General features: G+C 45.4%; 1 protein-coding gene across 3 annotated transcripts in view; it reads left to right on the forward strand.

The window, feature by feature from the left end:
• Positions 1–426: 426 nt before the first annotated feature.
• The window catches only part of LOC117136099 (serine-rich adhesin for platelets), a 34476-nt gene continuing 8250 nt past the window's right edge, over positions 427–26652 (forward strand). Inside the window, exons 1-4 of one of the 3 annotated variants that reach the window (XM_033296781.1) lie at positions 427–921; positions 4993–5893; positions 7914–9826; positions 11855–12113. In XM_033296781.1, the coding sequence (XP_033152672.1) occupies positions 5069–5893; positions 7914–9826; positions 11855–12020 (2904 nt within the window). In that variant the 5' untranslated portion in view covers positions 427–921; positions 4993–5068 and the 3' untranslated portion in view covers positions 12021–12113. Of the gene's footprint in view, positions 922–4992; positions 5894–7913; positions 9827–11854; positions 12114–26652 lie in introns of those variants that run through there. The other 2 variants (XM_033296783.1, XM_033296780.1) reach the window with 2 other exon arrangements.

Below are 26652 nucleotides of genomic sequence, written 5' to 3' on the forward strand. Positions count from 1 at the left end.
TAACGCTTCCGGATCAGCTGGTTGCAGGCCTTTAGGCCAAATGCAATTGCATCTCCACTTCGATTGCAGAAGTCATATTTCACGGGCCCAAAAGTAGGCAACATCCAATTGGGGCCTGATTCCCCGGTCCTTCCGCCTCCTTCTCCAGCCCAGCTGCTTTCTGCCAAATGTAAACAAACATTTTCCACACACATTTCGGTGGGTAGCGGATGCGGGGCGATTTTCCTGGAAGTGAAATGCACGTGCAGATTAACAGAGCGCGGAAAACCGTGCGCAGACTCACCAAAAATGGCAGAGAGCCTGTGTGTTGAGTTTTCCAAGCCGAGCCAAGTTAGCATTGAAAAGCCATTGTTCAGTTTCGCAGCCAGTCAGTTCGTTCGCGTTTTCCGTCGCAAAAGCCTGTGCGAATCCAGTGTTTTTCCGGGCTTCAACGGTACAATTCCCAAAAGTCGTAAGAAGTGAGAAATGGCTGCGGCTTCTAAAAGTGTTTGAGAACATTTAAAGCGTTTCCCGAGCAGCCCAAAAACTTTGGACTCGAAAGTGATTTGTGAAATACGTTAACTAAATGAAATCACTAGCATTGAATAGTGCCAAAAGATACATATCGGAGTTTTGTTTACCTCTGGCACTGCGACACTGAATGGCTTTGACATTGGCGCCACATTTGCATCCGGGCAGGTGTAAATATTCATTTCTGTAGCTGGAAAAGTTGCTGCCTGCTTTTAGCATAATTAAGCGCATCACCACGCCCCCGCCGCCGTCGACGCCGCCCCTGACATTCGCAAAGGACTCGAGGTGGACAAAAAACTTGGCCAGAGCCTTGAAACTTTGAAGAGCAGCCGCCAGTCAAAGCAGCTTTAAGGTCCTGTTTTGTATTTGCCCCTCACATCCGTAGGATCCGAAGGGCAGGCGAACTGCATGGTAAGTGAAGAGCACCTTGTGCTGCAGCCCTTCTTTGTTTTGACCAAGTTAGCAGCTTGTTTTAGTTCGTTAATTGAAGCCCTGGGAGGAGTAGGAAAAACTTAAATTGAATACCGCACTTGCCGCACTTAATTATGCAGTGCACGGCCCTGGGAATTCAGCTCTCCCCTTCAAAAAAAGAAAAGACCCAAATTCAGTGCGGATTATTGGGGCATGCCTCAGAAGTCAATCCGCAGCACTGATACTCCAGCTTTCCCTAACAAATCTCCCAACTACAGAAGTAATCTCTCTATCACAATTTCCCTGTTCCTTGCCTCGCTTCAAAATCGAAACGAAACTTGAATGGCTTAAGTGATTTAGCACTCGATCGCATTCGTTTGCGCATTTCGATGCCAGAGCAGTGAGAAAAAATAGTACAAAATTAAAAGCATGAAATATGTTACTAAATTTAGTTAGTTTTGAGTAACATGTCTGCTGCTTTTGTGTCAATGCAACTTGAAAATGATTTAAAATTCGTAATACTGTGTTTTCTGAACTATTAAGTAAACCAATCTATATGTTAGTGCTATATATTAATGTAAATTCTGTTTGTTTTTATCAAACGAAAAGAAAGTACTAAGGAAACTTTTAAAGTTAAAACTATTATTGCCCTAAATTGCTGAATAAGTGCACTATTTTTCTCACAGTGCATTAACTGACACGATTTTTTCCTATATCGGATACGGGTCGGGATTCGTTGCCTACTTTCGGGCACTGGGAAAAACTTTTTAAGTGCCAAAGCAAAACGCGCCGAATTCCGAATTAAATTAAAAATGGGAAGGCAAAAGAAGTGGAATATCGGCTCGTGTGCAAATAACAGAGCAGGGAACCCGGCTTCAAATTCAATTTGAGGAGTATACTCTCCGCTTTCCCTTTCCTTTGCCACCATCTCCTCCGCTCGATCCCTAAGAACTCCTGCCCTGCCAACAATAGTTAAGCGGAAATGTAAGTCCCTGGGGGCAAAGGCATCACGGAGCCTTGGAAGTGTGTCAAAGTACGTAAAGCTGAGACGAAGGAATCAATCGAATCGAATTGGATGGATTCGCAAGGAAGTGGCGACGAAGGCGTAGCGAAAACCAAACAGCCACGGGCCATAAAAATGGGCCAAAATGAGCGGGTGAGACGTCAAAAGAAATTGAAATGGAACTCAAGCAAAAACTACTTTGTTTGCGATTAGCACTTGGCCGGATTATGGGCCAGAGGGAAGATGGTGGCCTCCACTCGAAGGACTGCCAATATGGCGGGCGTTTGTCGAGAGGAAATGAAATGTGTGTCAATATATTGATTGAATAATGGTCTACATATTGACAAACAACTCAAAAGGCACTCGACAGTGCCAGACTAGAGACGACGACGCTCAGTCAGCCGGAAGAGGGGGACGTAACGCTGGCAGCCTAGGGGGCACAGGAAACGGAAGTTACGCACACACGCACACTCATACTCGCACACTCACACAATCACACCCACACACTCACATGCGAAGCTGTCAAATCGGCAAATGCAAAGTGAGACATCAAAAGCATTTCGAGTGCCTCGTCATCAATGTAAAGCAGCTGCTGGCATCCCAGCAATATTCGGACGGAGATATAGACCTCGATCCCCGAAGACGGCGGCAGATGCTCCCTAGACGGAAAAGGGGGCGTGTTGGGTAACACGTGTTCCTTTAATTAGATAAAGTTTGTTTGCATTACAAACATACTGGCAGCAATTTGCCACTGTGCTCAGTTGTCGATGGCAACGATGCTGCTGCTGCCAAGTTTTCTTTTTCTCAGCAACAGCTCCATCTTTCTAGGGTTTGGGGGGGAGGCTGAAATAAAAATTCCCCAGCGGCAGAAAGTTCTGGAGCATGATTGACTGACGACGCACGTCTAGTCAAATAAAAATGGCACATAGAAATAAAAAATAAAATATGCCAGCAACTTGGTCGCTCTGTGAATATTTATGTAAATAATTCCATTGAATGGTGCAGTGCTCATTTGGACGACGTTTTCCGCAGACTTTTCGCTGAGTTTCCGCTGCGTAAATATTTGAATATTTCTCTGCTTATTTATTTCCTTTGTGGCGATTTTCTCTTTGAATCAAGCGAACTTACAAAATGGCTGCAAAACTCATTCAGAACTTCGATATAATTAGGCCTCATTAGTGCTCAAAGTGTGCGAAAATTGGAGAATGTCATTTAAGGCTGCTGCAAATCCCACACAAATTGAAATAAAATATTCAACAAGCTGAAAGAAACACACGCAAACAAGGTCTTTTTGGAATTCAAGGCTTTCTGCCGCCCCTTTCTTCTCGTCTTTGTTTGTTGTGCGGGGATTGTTGTTAATTAAAAGCTCACAAAAGTAGGTAACATGCATATTACACACGCTCACTCATGCCATTGTGGGTGTGGGTGTATATGTGTGTGTAAGTGTGAGTGCGGGGCTTCCTTTTCCTTCGACACAACAATGCAATGGCGAGCATTGAGCATGATAACAATGAAGGACGCCACTGCACACATAAACTTGCCAAACAAACACAAGGAAAGTGCGCAAGCCAGCAACAACAAAGAGAGTAAGATGAACAGCAACAATGAAACACACTAACACAAATCTTTATTTAAGCATAACACAAAAAAACACGACAAAAAATAAAGAACGGCAGAAAGCACCCAATTCAATGGTGGAAGCCCACAAACACAGTGAAGCCCTGAAAAGAAGGCCGAGAATGGTTGAAAGAAAGACAGGCCGGAAGAAGGGACCAACCGGGTGGCGAGTGAAAAAATTAGAACACTCAAGCGCCCCGGGACATGCAACACATAGCTGGAATAGCGACTTCTTCAAGGGCCTTCAACTTGCCCCACTGCTGCACTGGCACAGTTAATTTCCTACTTGTGGTTAACTTTTGAATGCTATTGGAAATGTATCAGTTGGCAGAGTGGTTAGTTAATCCTGTGGAATAAAGGACATATACTTGTATTGCTGCATACTTTTACACAGATGCTTATTATATTTCCTTCTGTTTCTTAATTTTTGTATAATTGAGTAGTTATAAACTATACCTATTTAGCTGCATTTTCTCTCAGTGCACTTGCTGTTGTGGCAATGCCATTGCAGCAGTCAACTGGATGGCCAGCCATTTCCGCTTCGATGTCTCCCGTTTAGTCGTATGGCAGTCAAGCCATTCCCTTCCACTCGATGCCAGTTTAAACTTGGCTTGGCACGGCCTAAACACGCACACACACACACACACACACTCGATTTTCCGCCCTGTGCGGCAAAGTTTTCCCTAACTCCTTTGGGGCAAAAGAGGAGGAAAATCGAGAGAGGACGAGTCTGCCAAAAACTTTGCATCGCAAACTTTTCTGCATATATTTTCCACAAAACGGATGCTTGTTTTTCATGTCTGCTGGCTTATTTCGTTTTGGGGTTTTCCATTTTTAGGTTTTTTATTTTCATCACCCCAGCCCCATCCCTTTGCCAGCAAAAAGAAACCCCCCGCCGGCGGGCATATTCTATTAGAAAACCTCTTTCCATCCAGCTCTACCGATTTCAAATGCTTTAATCGCAATTTATCAAATTGGAAGAGGCCGAGTCGGGCTGAAAAGTTTCTGGCCTCGAAATTGGGGCATGGTAAGCGTTTAATTTGTCAGCCATTTGCTTAGTTAAAAGTTTTTCAGTTTCCATTTACAATTCGAGCTGCTACATGCCTGGCTTTTTTTTAAGGAACATTGCAGGGTTTTATTTCTCGATCGACAAGAAAACTGAAAGTCTGCATACAGACTCATATGCATATGAGATACTCGCAAGGATTTAAGAAAGGATGTACATGATTTTTTAAGGGAGAAGGGTCACTAAGGCTAACAAAAAAAGCTTTTGATATGAGCAAATGGAAAAATGAGCAAAAAAAGGGAAATTTCCATAAAAGTTTCCTTCTCCTAAATGGCTTCTAATTCAACCGATGCAGTGATATGCTTATGCTTATGCCGATGCTTATAATAAAATAACTACCAAAAATCTTAAACATTTAAACATAAATATTATATTTTTCTTTTAGGATATCCCACCATGTAAGCAGCTGATGTGGATCAAAGCGGAGCGATGAGGCGTCAAAATCTGACCACCACTGCAGCATGTCCTTGTCGGAACGGAATACACCCAGCCATGGGCAGGGAGCGGGGGCAGGAGGTGGGTCAGGGGGATTGGCGGGTGGAATGCACCGCCAGCGACCGCCGGACGTGGAGGAGGCGCTCTCCTCCATGCTCTGGACGCCCTATGAGCGCACACCCCTGCCCAGCTCATCGGAGGAGGAGGCCGAGGAGGAGGACGACGACGAGCGGCTCAATCGCCAGCTGCGTAAGTCGCACAGCAGCTACGAGGCCTCGGCCTTGAACCAGCCCCACCACGCCCACCTCCCGCTTTTCGCCCACCACCAGCAGGCGCTGGACAGCGGATCCGCCCTGCTTCTGCCCCCCGTGCCTTCGTTTCCCCCGTTTAGTTTAAGCGCCTTCGACGCGGCCATCGCCGGCTTCGATCCCCTGGCCAAGGTGGGCTTCTCCGCCAGCGGAGTGGGTGGTCGGCGGAACCGCTACTCTTTCCCCGCCTACCAGGGAAGCCCCACCCGCACATTAACTCAATGGTGCTCCACGGCCGCTACTTCGATCAAGGAGCCACCCTCCTACGACTCCCTGTACAACGCCTCCAGCTCGAAGATTGGAGCTCCTCCTGCCACGTCTCTGATCCTCAAGACCAGCGGGGAAGTGGGAGTGGCTCTCGAACCATGTGATAGATCGCAACGATCGCCAACAAAAGCAGCAGCAGAGGATCAGAATCCGGATCAGGAAGGGGGTCAGGATCGGGATCTGGATGAGACTGAATCCAAGGCTGCACCACTAACGGCTAATGTTCCCTCTGGCTTGGGTCTACGGCGCTCCTTTACGGATGACTACATTTCGCAGGTAAGTGAAATCCATTTCCCTCAAAGCCAATCAAAGTGTTTAGGACTCTTTGTTAATAAAGTATGACCTGGTTTCTATTTAGTGCACTCTTAAAAGTGTCACTTTTTATGAGGCATTAAGTGCAACTCCTTTTGGAGATACCAAGATTGTGCTTACCTTTCAGCAATCACCTAGCGCCCTCTGCAGGTGCAAATGGAATAGCATATCCACACCACCCCTCCCGATACGTGCAGCTGCTTAATGGAGCACCATCAAATTTGATGTCAAGGGCTCAGCATGAATTACTTGGCGCCGCCAATGGGAAACTGTGGGACTCGAGCGCGAAATGGGAGCGCCAAGTCGAACTGTCGCCTTATCGAGCCCATTGACAGCCCCGTACTCCGCGCTATATCCCCCCCGTACAGCACCGCTACCATCCTATTGTAACCCCGATAAGGGCTAATGCTTCACTTAGGCCCTTAAGTGCCGCTAGCATCCCTCGCCGATAAGCGCCATATGTTGCCTATCAGCATCGAACGTTGGTCTTGGTCCGCAGAGGGGGGCGGGGGCGGTCTGCGAAATAGAGGGTGGGGGTGGGGTTTTGTTTCCACATATTAAATTTTATATGCATATGCATAAAGAACGGCATGAAGTACTCTCGCATAGGGGCTCACATGTGGCTGTGTTTTCTGTGCACACTTCATAATTTGTTTATGTGGCGTCAGCGAAACGGAAAATTGACCGCACAAAAATGACAAACAAGCAACAAAGGCGGTGGTGGGCTGAGAAATGGGGTGGGTAGAGTGCATGACAATGGTTTCACAAAAGAGGATGGGGGATAGGGAAAAACGAATATATCAGTTTTCATTTTGGGAAAACTAATAGTGCTATCAAAATACGTGGAGTCGTAACAATTGCACGAAAGAACATATAAAAATGCCATAACATTAAACGGTTTTACAATTTGTACCTACGTATGCAAATCGATAGTAGAAGAGAAGAATCGATTGGATGGCACAAGGATATACCCTACATTCCTATGTAGGTTCTTTTCTGGTACACGTAATCCAATTAAAGAAAATACTGATTCCAAATGAAACATCCAATGTTCTTGGAACTCTGGTATTTCTGTTCTGGATGTTCATGGCTGGCCGAATCTAATAAGCAGTGACAAATGGCTCAGAGTGACTACTTCTTCAATTCGTGTACCCTCGTGCTCCACATTTTCCCCCTTTTCCGCCACATATCACTGCTTATATGCGTGGCTTTTGACGACTGACTCATGACGAGAGGTTTATGGACGAGACGTAATGAAGTTGCCAGAGCTTTTCCAACTGGCAGGCACCGTTACCCGAGGATGAGTTTGGTTTTTCGGCACCCAGCCCCGCTTGGAAAAACCCCCCTCGCCCAACGCATGTTGCTGCTGTGATTGCAACGCATTCGAGAGCAACGCAATCGCAGTGCACAAGACTGAGCAGCATTAGAACAATAAATTCGAGCGGGTTCGAAGGGGAAATGAAGGGGATGGCTAACAGTAAATCACATTATATTTCTGTGACGTAATTAATGCAAGTAACACAGCGTAACATAATTAGAACCCACACAGAACCGAGCAGAGATGTGTGTATATCCGCATTTGGCTTTTAACCCACATCATGTCGATGGGGATTGGGTTAGGGAATGGGTTAGGGTTTCGGTTAGGGACCAACAGCTTTATCAGCACTTCGCAGGCAGCAGCAGCCACAACAACGCCAGCAATTACTTGTGACGGTTTTATGTTTATGCGTTGGCTTAATTAATTCAATTAAGCGCGCATTTATGCTTCGCCCGAAGGATCTCAAATGGGTACCCGGTCGCCACCTTTTTGGCGGGAAAATGCTGGTGGAAAATGAGACCCACTGGCAGCGGGTAATCCCCCAGCAATTAGCATTAATTACGACTGGAAACGTAAATCTTGTCACTCGCTATATGCAAAACGTACTCATGCTCATCTCTCTCTCTCTCTATTTCTCTCCCTCTCTTCTCCACCTCTCTCCCGCAGAATTGCGATCCATTCACGCCAGCAACTGCAACGCAGCACAACAGCAACACTGAGACAACGGCAACGGAAACACAAAGCCCAGTAACGAATGCAAGATCACAACAAAGCGAGGAAAACCCAGGCAGCAGCGCAGCGAATTGCATTATCAATGAACAGAGAGATGAGGCAGCAACTGCAACAGCGACATCAGCAGCAGCAGCTGCCGCAGCGGCAGCAGGGGCAGAGAATGAGGAAACCAGCTCGGTGGCAGTGCAGGTCAGTCAACCTGTTTCCTGTGCCGCCAGAGAGCGCAGAGAGCTGCTGAGAGCCAGCAACACGAACACACCAGCGAGCAGCAGCAGCAGCGCCAGCAACATCAGCTACGCGAGCAACATCAGCGGCGAGCGCTCAGCGATCAGTCTCTCGGCAACTTTCGGCGGGCCAACACTGTACAGCGCGAGCAGCAGCAACCGGAATTGCTACAACAGCAGCAGCAGCACTAGCAGCAACTATCGCCCACTGTACGATTCGAGCAGCAGCAGCGTGCTGCGGCCCAACAAATGTTTGGCAGAACTCGAGCGTCTCTATGCCGAATTTCGCGCGAGTGAAAGCAGATTCGAGCGGGGTCTGAGCCAGTGCCAGTTGGACATTGAAAACGCCAACGCCACCGACACCGTTAGCGAAATGCGTCTAAATGTGCCAGCCACTGCGGCAGCGGACACTGTTGCTAGTTGTAGCAACAGCAGCAGCAACAGCAACAACAACAGCAGCAGCAGCAGTGTGTTCCTCAATGTGTCCGGCAGCAGCAGCACCGACAGCGGCGACAATCAAGTTGTCGATGAGGCTAGGAGCATCAGCAACATTGCTGTGCTGCCAGCAGCAACAGCAACTGCAACAACAACAACAGCCACTTCCAAGTCCTGCCAGCGACAGCCGAGCCTAACGATCCAAGTGAACAACAACAACAATAACAACGGCAACACTAACGGTACTGTTAACGGCAATCGGGTCTCGGTGGCTTCGCCCACTAGCATTGTGAACAACAACAACGGCGTGTGCGTTGTCAACTGCAGCTACACCCCCAGCAGCAGCAGCAACAACAACAACAGCAGCAGCAGCAGCTGCATCGGCAACACCGCCAACAGCAACATCAGCAACAATAACAGCGTGGTTGAAATCAATAAGTGTGTGCCAGCAGCCAAAGTGTTTAGTGCAAGTGTTCAAAATCAAAATAGGCTCAATAATAATAGCAGCTGCCCAAAAGGGGATCAGCAACATGTTGCTGCTGCATCCACGGCCAGCAATAATAATCATGTGCAGCCTGATAACAGTGTTAATATAATCAGTGTGAATGCCAGCAGCAGCAACAACAATAATAACCACCCACGCACCTTCACCTCAACGGAATGCCAAACGGATGATCTGTCAGCCAGTACATCATCCAATCTGCAGCAGCAGCAGCAGCACCAGATCCGGACACGCGAGCAGCGTCGCAAGGAGCGGCGGGAACGCCGGCAGCAGCAACAGCAGCAACAACAGTTTCAGCCACACCATGCGCGACGCCACCCGCCCCCACCTCCTCCGCCTCAACTACACCCACCACCGCATCTGCACCACCCACATCCCCACCCTCATCCGGCCGCCATGGGACTGGCACGCGCTCTGTTGCCAGACATCCTGCACGCCCACTACCCGCCGCCCTATACCGCTCTGCCTGTCCCCATGGCCATGTCCGCCGCTCCGCCTCAGCCGCCACCGGCGACTGCTGTTGCGGCATCTGCTGCTGCGGCGGCGGCACAGCAGCCAGCACTTGCAAGTTCGGCTCCTCCGCCAGCGCTGACGTCCGTGATATCGACGGTGCCACTGCCGGGTCCGCTGCCAGCGCCCCTCATGAACGACGGACGCTTCACGCTGCCGCTGCCCATCATGCGCAGGTGAGTTCCGAGCCCACTAGCTGTCCCCCAATCCCCAAGAGCAACTCTCTTCCCGGACAGCATCGATCACTCATCCGACCCGTTACGTTCGACCCGGCACTCCTTTGTCGTCTTTAGACAGTTTCGAATTTCGTTTTCCTAGCCCGGTGAAAAGTGCACTGAGGAAAATGTGGGCAAGTTTTAAGGTTAACAGAATAAATCCTATTTAAGGACCTCTGTTATTGCTTAACATGAATCAGTTTACAGAGTTGTTATACCGAAAATCCGTTCACGTTATACATACACATGTTTCCATATGTTTTGCCGAAATAGTTTTTGAGTTCATTTTCAAGGCGTCTTTAAGTACAGTACACTTGAAAACACTCAAAGGAAATGCACTTATTTTGGTAGAAATATCTATATTTCTTTATAAATATATATGTAAAGTAAATTGAGATATGCTTCAGATGGTAAAAAGAATAGTATATAAGGTATGTCCCTAAATAAAAGATATAAGCTATATAGTATCTCTTCTCTTTTGACTAGATTTCGCACTACTTTTAATTACTTGAATCCCATGCTCACCTGCGATTCCTGGTATTTTTCTCAGTGTCCATTTCGACATTTTCTATTACCACATACTGGCTGTTTCGCCGCTCTTCCTGCTTTCGAGTGTTCGTGTTCGTGTTAGACGGGGCCAGACATTATAATGATGGTAATTTTTATGTCAGTAACAAATTTCTTGCATGATTTGATTCTCCAACTCGGCGAGGAACAAACCCCAGACCAGGAAACCGGGTTCAGGTCCAGGCCGGTCCAGGTCGGTTCGGTGGTGTAAAAATTAATTCTCAACGTTGACAGCTTCCAAGAAATTAAGAAAAATGTAGAAAAATGAATGAACGACAGAGAATAGAGCAAGCGAGTGGCTTTAATTTAAAGTTGAGGCCAAAAAAAATACCGCCAGAAGTCGGTACATTTGGCCATTACTCTCGGCTAGTTTTCGGCGAAAAGTTTTGGGTCTTCAGTTTGGGGCTTTAATAACTCATTTTTATTATAATGAGTTCGGCTTATCTGTAATTGCAGATCTAGCGCCGCAGCCTGGCTTTGTGCTAGGCTGACTGGCCATAATTCTGCGATACTGGCAGATCGGACTGGCCTAGTCGCTTTCCCACGCATTTATTGCCTGGAACAGTGAAACACTTATCTATAGTTGGGCACTGGCAGAACCAGTTTTCATTTGAGCCCGCCACACAAATAATCGATGCCGCGTGTACTCGAACTTGTATCTCTGTTTCGCCATTTGTATCTGTGTGTCTTGCTGTTTCAGTTTCTGAGTCGGCTAATGTAGCTGTTGCCGTATCTGACGGATGCGCTATCTGTCTAATGGACTCCCTAAACGTCTCGAAATGAAACAACAACCACTTCAAACTTCCACCGTTTGAACGTTTGACATTTTGCGACAGACGTCGGTTGCTCCAGTCAAGAGCAAATCGTGTTTCACAATTTTAATTATGTTTGCCCATTGAATAATTGCTAAACTGTGTCAGCCCGAACTGAGCGCCAGAATTAGCTATTCTTTGTATAAATTGGAGGCGTGTTCGCCGGCTGATTAGCATATTTATGAAGAACGAGTACGAGTTCAAAGTTGGCCCATTAAATTAATTGTTGTTTCGAATCAGGCAGGGGTGGCATTACATGAAGGTTAGGTGATTATTTAATTCTACTGCGATTTATCACATATCAAGCGGTTTTAGTCCTACAACCAACCTTTAAATTGGATATTTCGCTCTAAGCCGCTTACCTTTCCCATCAAAAGATTCACAGATAATTGGGTCGCTTAATGGAGATTCCTGGCAGTGAAGTGTGAACAGCATCCCTCAATGAAAGGGTTTATGTACGTACATATATATCTTAAGCGAGAAGAGAGAGTCCAAACAACAAACCGCAGACATTATCTGCAATTTTAACACCTTCTGCCTTCGTCCCAAATTAACATGCTCTTACACAACGTTTTTTTTTTTTGTTACTTTACCCAACCTGCCCCAAAAGGTGTAAAAAAAGCGAAAGTTTTTCAGCCTCCGCTTTTTGGGGGGATAAGGAGGAGCAGGAGCACTCTGTGCCGACCGGACCAGGAGTAGAAGGGTCGCCTGGTGGACCGTGTATAATCTGGAAATCATTAAATAACCGAGGGAGAAAAACACAGCCAGCCAACTGAACCCAAAATGAAAAATGACAACAGCAAAAATAACAAATTCAGAGAGCAATAAAAAGGAAACGTGATGCCGAACTCACGTATAAATCGGTGTAATCATTTCTTTGTTGTTTTGTTTTTCTTAGCGTTTAATTTTATTTTGAAACTCCGACAGAGCCAAAAACAAGAGCCAAGTTAACACGGAGAGTGGGACAGAGACAAGAAAGGCGGTAATAAAATCACTCGAGACAAACGATGCGGGATGGGAAGGAGAAAGAGAGAGAGAGAGATCGAGGACTGCTGTCTTTTTTTTCGACCACTTTCACTTTCGCATTCGGTTTTCTTAGTTTTTTTTATTTTTGTTGTATCTGTATCTACATCTGAATCTGAATCTCTGGCCTGAGGTTAACGCAGGCCAAATGGCCAACAGCTTATCATAAATTTGGCTTAAAGTTATCCAGGCACTCACTCACTCATAAGCGAAATGAACTCGAACTTGAGGCATAAATCAAAAACAATTTAGTTAACATCATTTGGACGCGTGTTTCCTTTATTAATTATGGCGCTGCGGCTAATTGCAAATTGAATGGATGGACTGATGGTGATTTTGCTGAGCTGACACTGAAATCGGTCCTGTTCACGACAGTGGTGGAGGGGGGGAGGGAAACCAGTTTGCTGGCGAGTGCCAAATACAGAGTCCAAATACCCCGAAACTGGCTAAAATACACAGGCATTTGCATTTGCATTGGCGTTTTGCGGAGAAGTGCAAAAGTATCTGCCAGATACGCCAGCTCGATATCAACATCGATGATTCAACTTCACCCATGCAAATGGAAACGAAACAGAATAAGAAACAAAACAGTGAGCGGGACAGATGCACCGGGGGCGAAAGAGATAGCGGGCTCGAGACAAAAACCAGATTTCAGCCGAAAACAACCAGGTAAAACCAGCCAAGATCGAGTTGCAACTCCGTGTCGAGAGTCTAAGGAAAGAGACTCGATGATCTTGTCTGGGGATTCTGCAACATTTCGGGGGATGACACACTTTTCCGCAGCTGGAAAATTGAGTGATTTTTCATAAATGTTCGTTCGCATCTCGGCACCGGGAAAATCAGAGCCCAAGAGCCAGCACTCGACACTAAATGCTGCTGCCGCTTGCTGCTGCCGCTGGTGGTGGTGGCTGTTGTCAGTAGAACTGACCAAACAACTTTCCAGTTTTACGGTCTTGCAACTGCCAACTTCTGTCCTGCTCTGCCCTGGACTCCTGCCGTCCTACTCTCTCACTGATTTGGCGGCGTGTTGGGTTTATTTATTTTTATAAGCGAATAAACACAGCCAGCAATCAGAGGAGTTTACTAACACTAACCGACTGCCGGCATACCCTTTAGAGGATGTCCCTCCACCACCCAACGAACAAACTTGTCGCCCCCGTTCAAGGAGCTCTGGCCACAAAACGAATCGAAACGAAACGAAGTCAACCGGGAAGAGAACTTACCAAAAGTCAATAAAGCCAATAAACCAAAAAGTTGCCATTCTCCAGTCGAAATGATATGGGTAAAGAGAGGGCTTGTTGCACAGCCGAAATAATGTAGTAATGGTACGTTTGGGAAAATGGAAAATAGTAATGGAAAAACAATGTTCTTAAATCATTTCAACAATACTATTCAATGTACTAAGCCTGATGTTTTAAAAAACTAGTTTTGAATCAGTGGGAACATTTCATATAAAAATACTCATATTATTCTTGGTTGTAAGGCTTACTAGTTTACAAAGTGGTTACCATTTTGCTTGATTTTTCTCTCTGTGTTCTGGCCATACCCATGCCCAACCGAATTGCGGTTGTCTGCTTCAGCTCCGTCTGTTTGTGCCTCAGCTTCTGGGTCTGTCTGTGTTTGTATAGAAAATGCATTCGGGCCAAGTTGAAATGAGCCGGCAAAATGCAGCAGCAACATCGGATGAGGTAGCAGCGCCACCAGCAGCAGCCACATCACAAAATAGACGGGCCAAGTCGCAAGCAAGTTGCCAACAAAGTAGATTGAGAGAGAGTTGTCGGACGATGGCCAAAAGGGCCGAGAAGAGACAGCCCAATCTTCTGGCTTATTAAATTGTCACCCGAGTGCATTCGATTCGATTCGAAGCGAGTCGATTCGCTTTGATTTGGGCTGACTGTGGCCCAGAAACCGCAAAATGCCAAATCTAATGGGGTCTCGGCCGTAATTGTGCCACTGCAATTAAGTCTTGCTAACTGTGGTCAAATTGTTTTAATAACTTTTTAACAGCCATTAATGAGCCCGGCCTTGAGCAGTGGGAAACTGTCAGCTCTTTCTCTTTTTTTTCGTAAATTTTCAGATGGTCTTGGTTTGCTTTTTTGACTTGTACGTTCTGGCCATTACAGTTCAATGCCTTGGGCAACGCCGAAAACAAAGCCCGGCCAGCTCATTGTAAATTCAGATTCAGAACTTCGCACAAAAGCCCAAATGGCGGCGTTTGATGCAAATTCGAGTGCCGAGCACAATACAATTATTCCCATGATGGGCATCATTTTAAGGCAAGCGCATAAATAAACTATAATCATTTGAGTTTAAAAACCAGCGCATCCAGAGTTTAATACACTAACTGGTAAACACGTGTCTTCTGTGGCTATTCTATGTGACGAGGGTTTCTGTGACAGGATGGAGAATGTCTCGGGTTGAAACCCCTCCCAGTGGTTTATTCTTTCGATTCCTCACCTGGGGTATCGCCCGTTCGAGTCGTTCGCTTTGGTTTACTGTATTCTTTTTTTTGTTTATTTTTGCGGCTGCTGCGGTTTTAAACAAAAGTCCATAATTTATGTTATGGCTAAACTCCTCTCTCTCTCTCTGTGTTTTTTATAATTTTATTTTGTTTCTGCGGCCAGGCTTTTGTGCAACAAACTGAGTTCGATGGGATTGGCAACTGGGCGTGTGTGGCATTGATTTGGGGAGGGGTTATGCTATAAACTTTATAAGCAGGGATTCAGCTAAGTTCAGTTGGCTGGAAATGCACTAAAATTGGCATTAAAACTGATGACTCAGGGAGCAGACCATTTGACCCGCATTATGGCCGGATATGTGGGCGCATTTCCCCGACGTTTGTACAAATTTGGTTGGATAATCGCCGTATTGGCACATGCTGCAATTAAACCTAAGGCTCACAGCTGCCAGCTCGATAATTAGCCCCTCATTTTGGCTTTTCAACCTTTGGGCTACGGACGGCATGAGGTAATATTTGATTTGGCGAACCAGTTTTGTTTGGCCGACAGTTTTTCGGGTGAAAGTTAACGATTTCTCAGCTTGTTCGTTGCGTAGATCTCTGTGGATCTCTTGATCGATGGTCAGTAGGTGGGCACATTTGCCTATCGAGCGGAGAAACTCCCACTCGCCAGCGATCCATTTACGATTCCCTCTGACGCTCGCCCTGTGTTTGGCTTCAATTACCGTTCACAACAAATGCCAGTGCTTAAATATTTAAAACCAATATATACCAAATGCGCAAGTGTAATGAGGACGTACAGGAAGTTGAGTGGGGAAAGCGCATTTTAATGGCAGCATTTTAGCTTAAACAGTGTGGCGCTTACCCAAAAACCAATTGCCAGGCAGGGAGGAGATGTCTGAATCTCCCTTTCCTTTTCCCCGACTGCAGATACTGAGGTCCTGCCATTGCCACTCTGCCACACAGCACTGTGTCAACTGTCAACCGCAAAATGCGCGCGCTAAAAAAAGGACAACTGAAAAAAAATGGGAGCTTCCAGCAGGATGCCACGAATTTCGAAAGAGTTCGAGAGTTGAATCAGATGGGGTGACCTCTGTATCTCGCACTGATTTCAATTTAAAGTGCAATGAGTTTTGCAGCTTCGTGGCTGTAGTTTCGGTTGTGTTGTTGCCGTCAAAGTTGTTGCCAAAGCTTATTTGTTCGTTGTCTGCAAATCTGCTTGCCACATACAAAAACACACGGACAGAAACATTTGCACAGTTTGCTTGTAATGTAATGCTCATTGCTGTTGGTGTTTCTTCTTTTATTTTGAGCGGTTTTTTTATTTGTAGCTTCATCCCAGCAACAAAAAGGCAACGAAACAAGCGCGTTTCGCAAATTAATTAAAACATTTAACAAATGCGTGTGTGGCTGCCGGGTATTCCAGTTCCAGTATCCTTTTTGTGTGTCCTCCTCAGCACTTGAGCAAATAAAATGCATAATTTATGTTACTCCTTCGTGTTTTCGCCCAAAAACCCCTTTGCGTGTGCGTTTCTCATAATTACTTAGACATACACACAGCATTTACGGATGGAGGACAAGGGCAAACAGAGACTTACAATTTGTCTTGGCCTCCCACGCGGCGTATGCGTGATATTTGCAAGTGGAAGGGTTGCAAACACGTTGCCAGTGACAACTATAAATGTCTCGAGGTTCGAAAGGGAAGGATTGGAGATGGGCGGGATGGTAGGGAATGGAATGGGATCCAGGGGTCATAATTAGAGAGCACCAAGCACGAGCACTTTCATAAGCCAAACTAATGGAGAAGATGCTGAAAAATCACCGCCTCAGCCGCATGGTAAACATGAGAAATGGGAAACGTTGGCCCGGGCAACCGCACGAGACAAAGGCGGTAATTTGACGCAGCTGGGAAACAGCAGCAGCAGCAGCAACATCAGCAGCAGCAGCAACTGTTGCAGCCACATCTATATAGACACACGCACACTCAAACAAGGCCGCTGCGAGTTGACGGCCCAACTAAAAGTCAAAACAAATAATTTGCTATAATAACTAAGAGCGTAGCCAAACAGCTGAAAACAAAAGAAGAAGAGGGCGATGGGCAAAAAAAAGGCAGAGAAAAAACTAAAATAATACGAAGAAATTGGTAGAGAGATAGGCAAGTGGAAGTGAAACAAAGCAAACTCTCATCTCTTAGCCACAAAAGCCAAGACGTAGAGAAAACTTTCTCCTCGGCTAAACGCTTCATCTGCATGAGTTGCTGTCGCTGTGTGTGTGTGTGTGTGTGTGTGTGTGTGTGTATGTTTGTGTACTTTACAAGTTGAGGAGCCCAAGATGGGTCTTACCCCTTTCGGGATCGGGAGTATCTTGGCTTGCAAACCCTGCTCCCCAAGCCGCAGAGCTATTAAACGCACACTTGCGACGACTTTTCACACGCAGACACGCCGCAGTTTTCCCCTCGCTTTTCCACCGCCGAATCCCTTGGCCAAGTGGATGCAATTTTTGCATTTTACAAAGCAAGTTTTGCAAATCTCGCACAGCTGCGGTTAGTCTCCATTTACATTGGGCCCCGCGAAATCCCCTCCATTCCACTTTCGCGGGGTCTTTCGTTCTTTTCCGAGCGGTGGGGAGATAGAGATACTACCCGCATGGTCATAATTTCGTTTGGTTTTCGTTCCGCTTATCGGCAAACTGCAATCAGCATATAATTTTTGCCCAGCCGCACATAAAAACGAATCGAAACGAAGGAAACAACATGTGGCCGGCTGGACATGAACACCCTCATCGTATCTCATGGCCATGGCCCCATAGTTCATTTGGCAGACCCTCGATAAGGCGGATGGCCATCACAGACCAACCAACTAACCAACCAACCCCTAGGGGTCTCATTCTGAGTCACAGTCCGAAGCTAAAACTGGGTCCAGAAAACTGACCACTTCGCAGTTCTCTGTGTCATTCGGGTGGCGAAAAAAAAGAGTCATGGAAATGGACATGAAAATGAAAATGTTGCTGAACGCAGGCTCAGGAAATTATGCGTAATGAAGTAAGCACTTTCTGCGTAAAGGGGATTTCGGTTATCAGGGGGGAGTGAGTGGTGTGGGTATGGAATGGTATGGTATGGTAAGGGCCTTGTGTTGATAGCTGGAAATTGCTTGTTGGACAGACAACTCGGATGTCCCCTTTGCCAACCTCCCCCTGGTACACAGCGCAAAAAACCCCCCGCTCAATTGATTGTTTAAATTATATATCTAGTTTCATGGAAAATAAAACAAATATAATTTCCTTAAAAAAAAACAATGTAACTAGTTTGCAAGTAATTTCAAACCTAATTCTAATTTATGTGAATCCTTTTTTTAAGTTCCGGAATGATACGATTATTTAGTTATTTCTCATTTAATAGGGATGATTTCTTAAGGATGCAATTGCAGATGCAGTCCATGGATTATTTGTTGCATGGAAGACATGTAGATCCTTTGGCAACTGTCGCGTTTTTCTGAGTGCAGATTGCTTTTCTGCGGCCAGCTCGGGTAGTTTTTATTCGCTTCGTTTCCGCGTCAATTTCCTTTAATGCGCTGTGGCGTGATGTCCCTTGGCTCGGTCGGTCCGAGATACTCAGCCCTCGTATCTGTATCTGCGTGTTCATATGTATCTGGCGGATACATGCGAGTGTGCCGCACTGTGTACCGTGTGTCTTCATATAACTCTCAATCAGTTTTGCGCTTTATGCGCATTTTTATGGCTTTTGCCCGGCTCAACTGGATGATGGGGTGTTGTTGTCTTGTTGTGCGCTTGTTGCTGCCCGGCACAGTATTTTATCTACGTAATTGAGTTCGTTTGCACATTAGCAGCAGAAACAACAGCCCGAGTTTTGAATGGCGGCAGGCTAGAATTATGGCCAGCGTAATTGGCGAGAGGCATGTGTTTTTCCGGATTGCCAAACGCGCTGCCCGCTGCCCAAATGATCCAATTTCGCTTGATTCGATTGCCTGACAGGCCGGCTATCGGTTTGATTCAATTCACGCAAATTAGTGAGCGCTGGCATTTTGATCCGGTGACGATAATGGTAAATCCGGTACATATTGCATTTCCACTCTGCCAAATGGCTCATTAATGCACATTATCGTTATGGAAATTCTATTAAAGTCTTACGACCTCTCATGTGCCGTTTAAAACCAGTCTCGTAGGTATACAATCGTTATGGCAAACCATTGACGATTATGCCAGTCCTTAACACCAAACGACCCATCATCGATGCAGCCCAATTTCCAGCCCGCAAATAATCAAAAACTAATTGCCAAAAGAGCGGTTAATGGCAAGGGTAATGGGCCAGTTGCGTGCCGAAAATACTTAAAGGTGCCAGCAGAATTCGGCAGGTTATCGCCGGACCAGCAAAAAGAGTTGAAGGAAACTTTAGCTGAATCACGACTTTGGTACACTTTTGTGGCCGCAGCGAAACGAAAGCAAACCGAAAGCGAGCCGGCCAGCAGCATTTCAATCAGCTAACTGCCAACAGCTAACAATCCGGCAACGTGCCGGGGGCAAGGTGTCTTAGAAGCATCGCCAATCGCGTCCAGAGCCCGAGCTTCGCTGCAAATTAGCCACATTTATGAGCATGACCAAGTCGGATTTCCACAGTTCACAGTCGCCACAATGCGCACACTACCACCAATGGCTCCATAGTTATAGCCATAGTACCACCGATTTTTCTTCTGTTTTTTCTTTTTTTTTCAAATTGAACGAACGAAGCGCGCTGAACGTGTGAACGTGAATTGGTAATCGATGAGCATTGGGCATGGCTGCGACTTTGCTTTTGGCCTGGCTATTTCTATGCTATTTGAGGCAACTACTACTACTTCCATCCAGAGCTCGGGGGAAAATGCTGCGGTACGTGCACAAGGTCAAGTTGTTTATGGCCAGCACTTGATATTTGATATCATCGCCAGTGCCGCCTGGCCACAATTTGGATTTTGGTCTTCGGGTTTTTATTGTTTCGTGTCCAGTTATGAATATGCATGGCTGTCTGCTGACTGCCTCGAAATTGATGTGATATTGAGCTGAACGATCGTTCTCAGGTGGAGAGTTCATGTGGCCTAATCATTTCTTACACAAAATCAGGCGATACCTGTGTTTGCTCAGGTTTTCCGTTTGAAGCACAAATTGTGTTTGGCCATGGTTGAAGAAAAAGGTAAATATACGCTTGACTTTGAGTGCGAACCATGTGCTTTTTTATGATCAGTTGCAATTTGCTGGAGCAGCTGGCAGCTAACTTATCTACACACATTTCGTTTTTTATTTCCCTGGTTTCGTTTTCTTTAATAGCCATCATTAACGTTTTATCAGCTAGATATAGAGTGTACAGATTTTTCATGAACACTGTTTTAAAGCCACTTCTAATTGGCTTGAGTCGCTCAGAGCTTTAGGGGCTATCTACATATCTGCAAACTAACGTTTTAACAAACACTTGAAATTCAATAATAAATTAAGATTTGTTAGATTTGTTAGGCTTTTTAAACTGAATTGCTTGCTATAAAGAATACACTTTCCCTGATAAATCATGCACACTTGCTTTTTGTATCCATGACAGACATTTAAATCTATTTCCCTGCGATTGACTTCGTATGCTGGCCATGTTCGGTGTCTAGTAGGACATATGTAGATATATCTATGCATCCGCATATGAATGCTGATGATTCTGGAAACGAAGGGTTATGACTTCGCCCCCCTGGAACCAGTATACCCATTCGTCTCGATTGTTTGGCTGCTTTTTGTTTTCCGTTTCTGCCATCACTTTCCATTTTCGACATTTGCAAATTTGCATTTTGTCTGTTATTGAATATGTATGACATATAAAAAGCAGACATGGCTGCAACAAAAGCAAAAGTAACAGAAACACCAAAAGCAACAGCAACAATGTGAGCACATTTGTCCCACGTATTCATTTAATTTCTGCCGTGTATTTCATTTCAATCGGCTCGGCTGTTGCTTTTCATTTGGCGCGACTTTCGCGCACCGAGCACCAATTTGCATATGCCGCAGAAAGAGGCCGAAATATGGTTGGGGAAAGAGACGGATAGAACGATACTATAGAGCGGGAAACTATGACAACGCCATTTGATATAAGCGTCATCTGAATGGGCATCGAATTAAAGCGGCCCGAAATTGAATATAAACTGTTTTAAAATTGAAAAGTCGAGCTGTTCTAACGGTACGTGTCCGGATTTTCCGGGAATGTCCTAGTGTTCTGGTGTCCCGATGTCCTGATGTCCCGATGTCCTGCTGTTCGGGTGTCCGCCGCATCCGCAAAACTCTGACAAAAGTCCGTGCTTATAGATGGCAGGCACGTGACCCGGCAGCAACATCAGCATGCCACCAGTTGGAAGCTGAGAATTTAGAGCCAGGTGGTCCACGTCCACCTCTGGGTCCACCTCCATGTTCCGGGGCGGGGGAATAGAACCGCCCACTCCAAATTGTTTAATAGAAAAATTATGCACTGATTTGTATTTGTCTTAATCTGCTCCTCTTCGTTTCTGCCTTCGTGACTTCTTTTTGGCTCCCCATTGCCGTGTCATTTTCATGGCTGGATATTCCGGATGGAAAATCGACGGATACACGGGGGAAAAGCTTCTAAAAATAGAAAAACTTCAACGAAAATCTTTACCTAACAAACTGAAACAAAGACAGCTCAACTTTATAATATTATTCTATCTATATTGATTGATTTGGCGGTTGGATTTGCATTCAATACAATTTGAATTAATTTTACATTTTAAAATGTAAATGCAAAATTTCTTCGCGTGTAGGCAGAAGCATGAGTCTGACTGGCGCTTATGCAAATCGCAGCCAAGGAATGGAAATAAATTGCCAAAGTGTCGTCTGCAAAGGCCAAAGGATCCGATTCGAGTGGGTGGACAGCGGATCGGGGTGGGGTGGCTATGGCTAAGCTATCGATGGCAGCAATTTCCGGAGCGACCCGAAAAAAACAAAAAAGGAGCCAAAACGAAAATGCCGCCTTTACATGGCAGAGTGGCTCGTCGTAAAAACAAACTCCAGAAATCCGCCGCATCAAATTGGCAATGGCCGAGAAAAACAAAGGAAAAACTCAATTGGAAGCTACTGTGAGCAGCACTCAAAAAATAAAAAAAAAGAAAAAAGGACGGTGGGGAAGAGGTGGGAAAAGCCAGTTACGGTGTTACTGTTTTCCTGCTGCCCCACGCAGCGAATTTCCGTTTGAGCAGTTGAAAATCCTTCCCTAAACTGCAAAACTTTCCGCCGTAATGCCCCGGTTCGAATCCGCAAAACCGAGATCCAAGACACTGGGCGCTTCGATTTGTCAACGATTTGGAATCGCTTGCATTTTTATTGGCTCTGTCTGTGGCTCTGGAATTTCATTTCATTGGCCATTTCGGTTGACCTTCGTGTTGAGGGGGGTGGGGGCGAGTTGGAATTCCTGGCGGGCAAATTCCTCCATAAATTGCTCACGCTTGCCGGCCAAAGTATTTGTTTTTGGTTTTGCATAACTCGAGACTATTGCTGTTATTGGCTTTCGCCGCGCATTTCTTGCATTTCTGAAATCGAAATTCAATTTGGCCAATGCAATGTTATAGATTTCCTACATTTGCTTGGAAAGTTCTCCTGCCCCTGAGCGGGATAATCCAATTTTTCACACCTTACAACATCACAGAGTACAGCCCGAGGTCATCAGGTGTCATAATCAAATAAACTTCCACTTCAAACGGCACAGTAATTAGGCGTTTGTACGGGGTAAGGCCAAAATGGGAGGAAAGGGCTGGGAGATCTGGAGGCCAGCGGCCCAGAAATGTTTATTAAACAACACCGTAATGAGTTGTTGACCTCATGCCGAGAATCGACGGCGATTGTTGCGAAATTCTTTTGTTTGCCAGGGGTAAACTCACACACACACTTACATTCCCTTAACAAGGAAACGATTCCGCGTAATAATCAGAGTTCAAAATGGTTCAGCAGCTGGCTCCTCGATTGATTGGAAATTATTCCCAAACAGCTAATTGCAGTGACAAATTAAAATGCCTGTTTAATCGGTGATACAGATATGGCTGCCTAGACACTTTGGAATTTAATATTCCCAAAAGTCGCTTAAAGTGTGTTATAAATAAGACACCTTTTCTCCCTTTTAAAGATTTTAACCCAACCAATTATGGTGTGCTCGCGATAAATATAAAGTCTCTCAGCTTTTGTGCAGCGTAAATCAGATATTCCACAGAGGTTCGCTTAAGTATCTTGCAGATGCTTTTGTATCGTTAAATTTGACTCACAACTGATTCAGTATTTCAGCCGACAAAGAACAAAGCTGACTATCTGGGCACTAGTGCTGTCATCTGCTCGCCGGGGCATTAATGTATTCTAATTAATGACAACTCCCCGATAACATCTCATGGGTGATGAAACTGAGCTAGTTGAAGAGCCCGCATCTCGGTGGGTAATAAAAATATAAATATAATAGCTCCCCACTGGCGCACATAATTTTGTCCACAACTTTCCAGCAAAGACCCCTCGCATTTCGTTGAGACAAAAGCGACCGCCAAAGAGAATCCATTGGGTGCTAAATTAAATCACTTGAAGATGCCACTGCGCGATATTAAAAGCGCATAGAATTCGAGGGAAATCGCTGGGCAGCGGAAAAGTGAAATAGTTAGTGGCCAGGGGACTTGGGATGCGATGTGACCTACATTGTGGCCAACATTGAGAAGTTGTTTTTGCTGTTGGCAGCGTGATTATTGTTATTGCAGCCCATCATAGACGAGCGACAGCAGCCACGTTGCAACAGCAGCAACAGAAGCAGCAGCAGCAGCAGTAACAACAACATCGACGACTGCATGAATGAATGAGCAAACCTCATGATGGGCTAACGAGCAATTTAAGAATTTAATTTATGTACGTACATATAGCGACACAGATACATTGCAGACCCAATCCCATTTCGAGAAATGCTGGCACTGCAGCAGGAGCAACACCAACAGCAACATGCAACGTGCAACACCAACAGCAACAGCAGAGATCTCGCAGCCTAATGACGCAGCCACTTAAGCGGTTGCTATGTGTGTGTGTGTGTTTTTTTCGAGAGAGCGCGCCACATTGGCTGCGGTTCTTGCAGCAATGTTGCTTGCTACAACTGCGGCGTCGCGGCGGCAACATGTAAAAGTAATTGCCAACCCGGATGCTGCTACTCCATGGCCATGGCTGCCTGGCCGCCTGGCTGCCTGGCCGCCTGGCTGCCTGGCTGTGCCACATGAAAGCCAGAAATTAGAAACGGATCTCAAATTAGAAATGCCTGAGACGCAATGCCAGTGCGACTCCAGTTGTCGTTGTCGTCACGATGTTTGGCACTTGTTCCCTGCCAGCAACCCATTTATTTCCCACCCACCCACATGTCCACATATGCACATATGTACATGCAAACATACGTGGGTGGCTAATGCCTTTTTTTTTTTGGATATACGTACGCCTGTCTGCTGCAGTTGGCCGCACACTTGGCATGCTGCCCTATATTCCAGATTTGCTTCTGGCCGGAGGAGCAGGAGGAGGATCCACCGGGAGCCATGCGTGGGCGTCAATTGCTGGCAACTCTTGCGTTTTATGCATTCAAAAATTGGCAATAAACGTTGGCCAAAACTTTGTCTGCATTGCTGCACTCGAAACAAAAGTTCCTGCACTTGCCACGCAGATTTTGCAGAAGTTGCATGCCACTTTGTTTTACATTTTTATGCCTCTGGACATACTTTCCATTCCGATAGAATTTTAAATGTAAATGTCACCAGAATTCCTTAGGAAACCAAGTGATTTTAATAAAAGACACCTATAAAAACGTGGATGGTCATAAAAAATGCTGTCAATAAAAATGGTATTGCATTTTATCTGTACCTACTGTGAAAGAAATTGTAAACGTTTTGTAAACATGCTGTTCTACGAGATATATATTTTATTTTGCAACAAAAATTATTTGTTAGAATAAACATAATAGTTATGTTTTTAATAGTATGTTTTCCGAAAGGCAGACCATTCTTACACTTGAAACCTGACATTTTCTGCGAGTGCAGAGCTATTTCCGCAGCCAATGGGCAGCGCCAAGTTTGCCATATAATCTTTTACACCCGCATTAAGAGCTCACTTGGCCCGACAGAATGGGGACGGGGGAGTGGAGCCTGTCAGCCGCCGGAGGAAAGCTCCTCTGACAACTCAACTTGCAGATACTCCATTTTAGTGGATGAGCGGGGGACGCTTTCGAAGTCGTGTGCTCGAGTTACGCCCCCCAAAAGATACTGAGATACCCAGACACCGCCGCCCAGCTGGGCTCTTTAAGGTGGCGGCTTGGGCCCTGGTTTAAAGCTGGAGCTGGCCGGAGTTTGCCTGTTTCGGAGCTCCGGCATCAGTCAAGCGTCAAAGCGTTTGCAGTTAACTGGAAAAACGTTGCCCAAGTTTAGAGACTCGCTCTCCGTCTTCTGCAGTTAGTAGGTCAGAAGTTTCTGCGGCTGTGTGTGAAATCGCTGCTCCGCCATACGTGTGTATATATCTAGATACATATATACACAATTATATAGCACAAGTACTATACACCCAACGTGACTTTGTCTCTTTCGCTTGGATATTTTATTGCCGTCTGCGAGTCTCGCTGTTTGCTTTCATTTTTATATACATCGCGGCAAAGAAACAACAACTGCGATTTTAATGCCGGGTGAATGTCATGTTCTGAGTCGCAGTCTCTATTGCTACTGGTTTTCATTTTATTTCCATTTAACCCACACAAACACTTTTCGTAAAAATAGAATCATGTTTGGGCATTTATTCAGTTGCCTTTTCTTTTCGGATTCTGAAACTTCTAAGTGTCATGGAATTTAATAGAACACCTCGCACATCTCTTTTTATGGAGGGAGGAGAGATTTATGGAAGTTTCCCCTTCAGAAGAACTATCCATACACAAGAAAGACACCACAATTTGTTTCTAACATTTTGTAGAAGCCAATCCATCATTGTGCCGTCAACTTTATTTAAACGACTTATTAAAAAGAACAGAATCTTAGAGAACTATTTCGCAGATTTCTCTCTGTGCAGCCCAGATCTTGTGAACTCAAATCACCCAACTTTAGCCCGAAGAACAAGCCAGAGAATCCCAAATGTCTGGCCAAATTAACACAGCTCGTAGTTCAGGCCCCGAAAACCCTTCTTGCCAAAAAAAAAACAACAAAAGCTCGCAAAACAATGAGGGAACAGAAAAAAGTTAGTATTACAAATCAGAACTGCGGCAAAGTTGAAAAGCGCGCTGTAATTATGGCCCCATTCGGAATGGAAAATCGGGGAGAAGGGAAACGCTGTGATTGAAAGTTGAAAATGGGTTTTGTGGCCTAATCCGTCCTTCAGCCGGCAGCTGCAGCCAAAAAATTTGCTTTGTCAGTGGGCCAAAATGAGAAAAGCTATGGCTAAGTTTGGCTGTGATTGTGTATGTGTGTGCCAATGTGCCAATGTTAATATGCTTTTCCAGCTAATTATTTTCATTTGCTGCGCCCGCGGTGATTGCCTCATTTTCCACATTTAATTACATAAGTCGAGGTGAAAAGAAAGGAAAACTAAAGCTGAAACAATAACTGAAACTGAAACTAAGCGAGAGCGCAGAGAAAAGAAAAAGAAAAGCACCAATGAATTAAATAAATTATCAAATATACATGTAAATTGAATTCAACGCGATTTTCGCTTTCATTGTCCGCCGCTTCGCCTTTAATTAGTTTTCCACTGCCTTCGTTTGATTTCTCACGAGCGAACGGAAAAGCCGCTGCTCGGGGAATTGCCTGATAAATAAAATTAAGTTTCCATTAAACTTTGATTAGGCCTCCTCCTATTTCTTCTTCTAATTGACGTGCGGGTGCGAGCGGAATTAATGTCTCAGTTTAACGAGCTTACAT

Source organism: Drosophila mauritiana, chromosome 2R (genome assembly GCF_004382145.1).
Source record: "Drosophila mauritiana strain mau12 chromosome 2R, ASM438214v1, whole genome shotgun sequence".
Lineage (NCBI taxonomy): Eukaryota > Metazoa > Arthropoda > Insecta > Diptera > Drosophilidae > Drosophila > Drosophila mauritiana.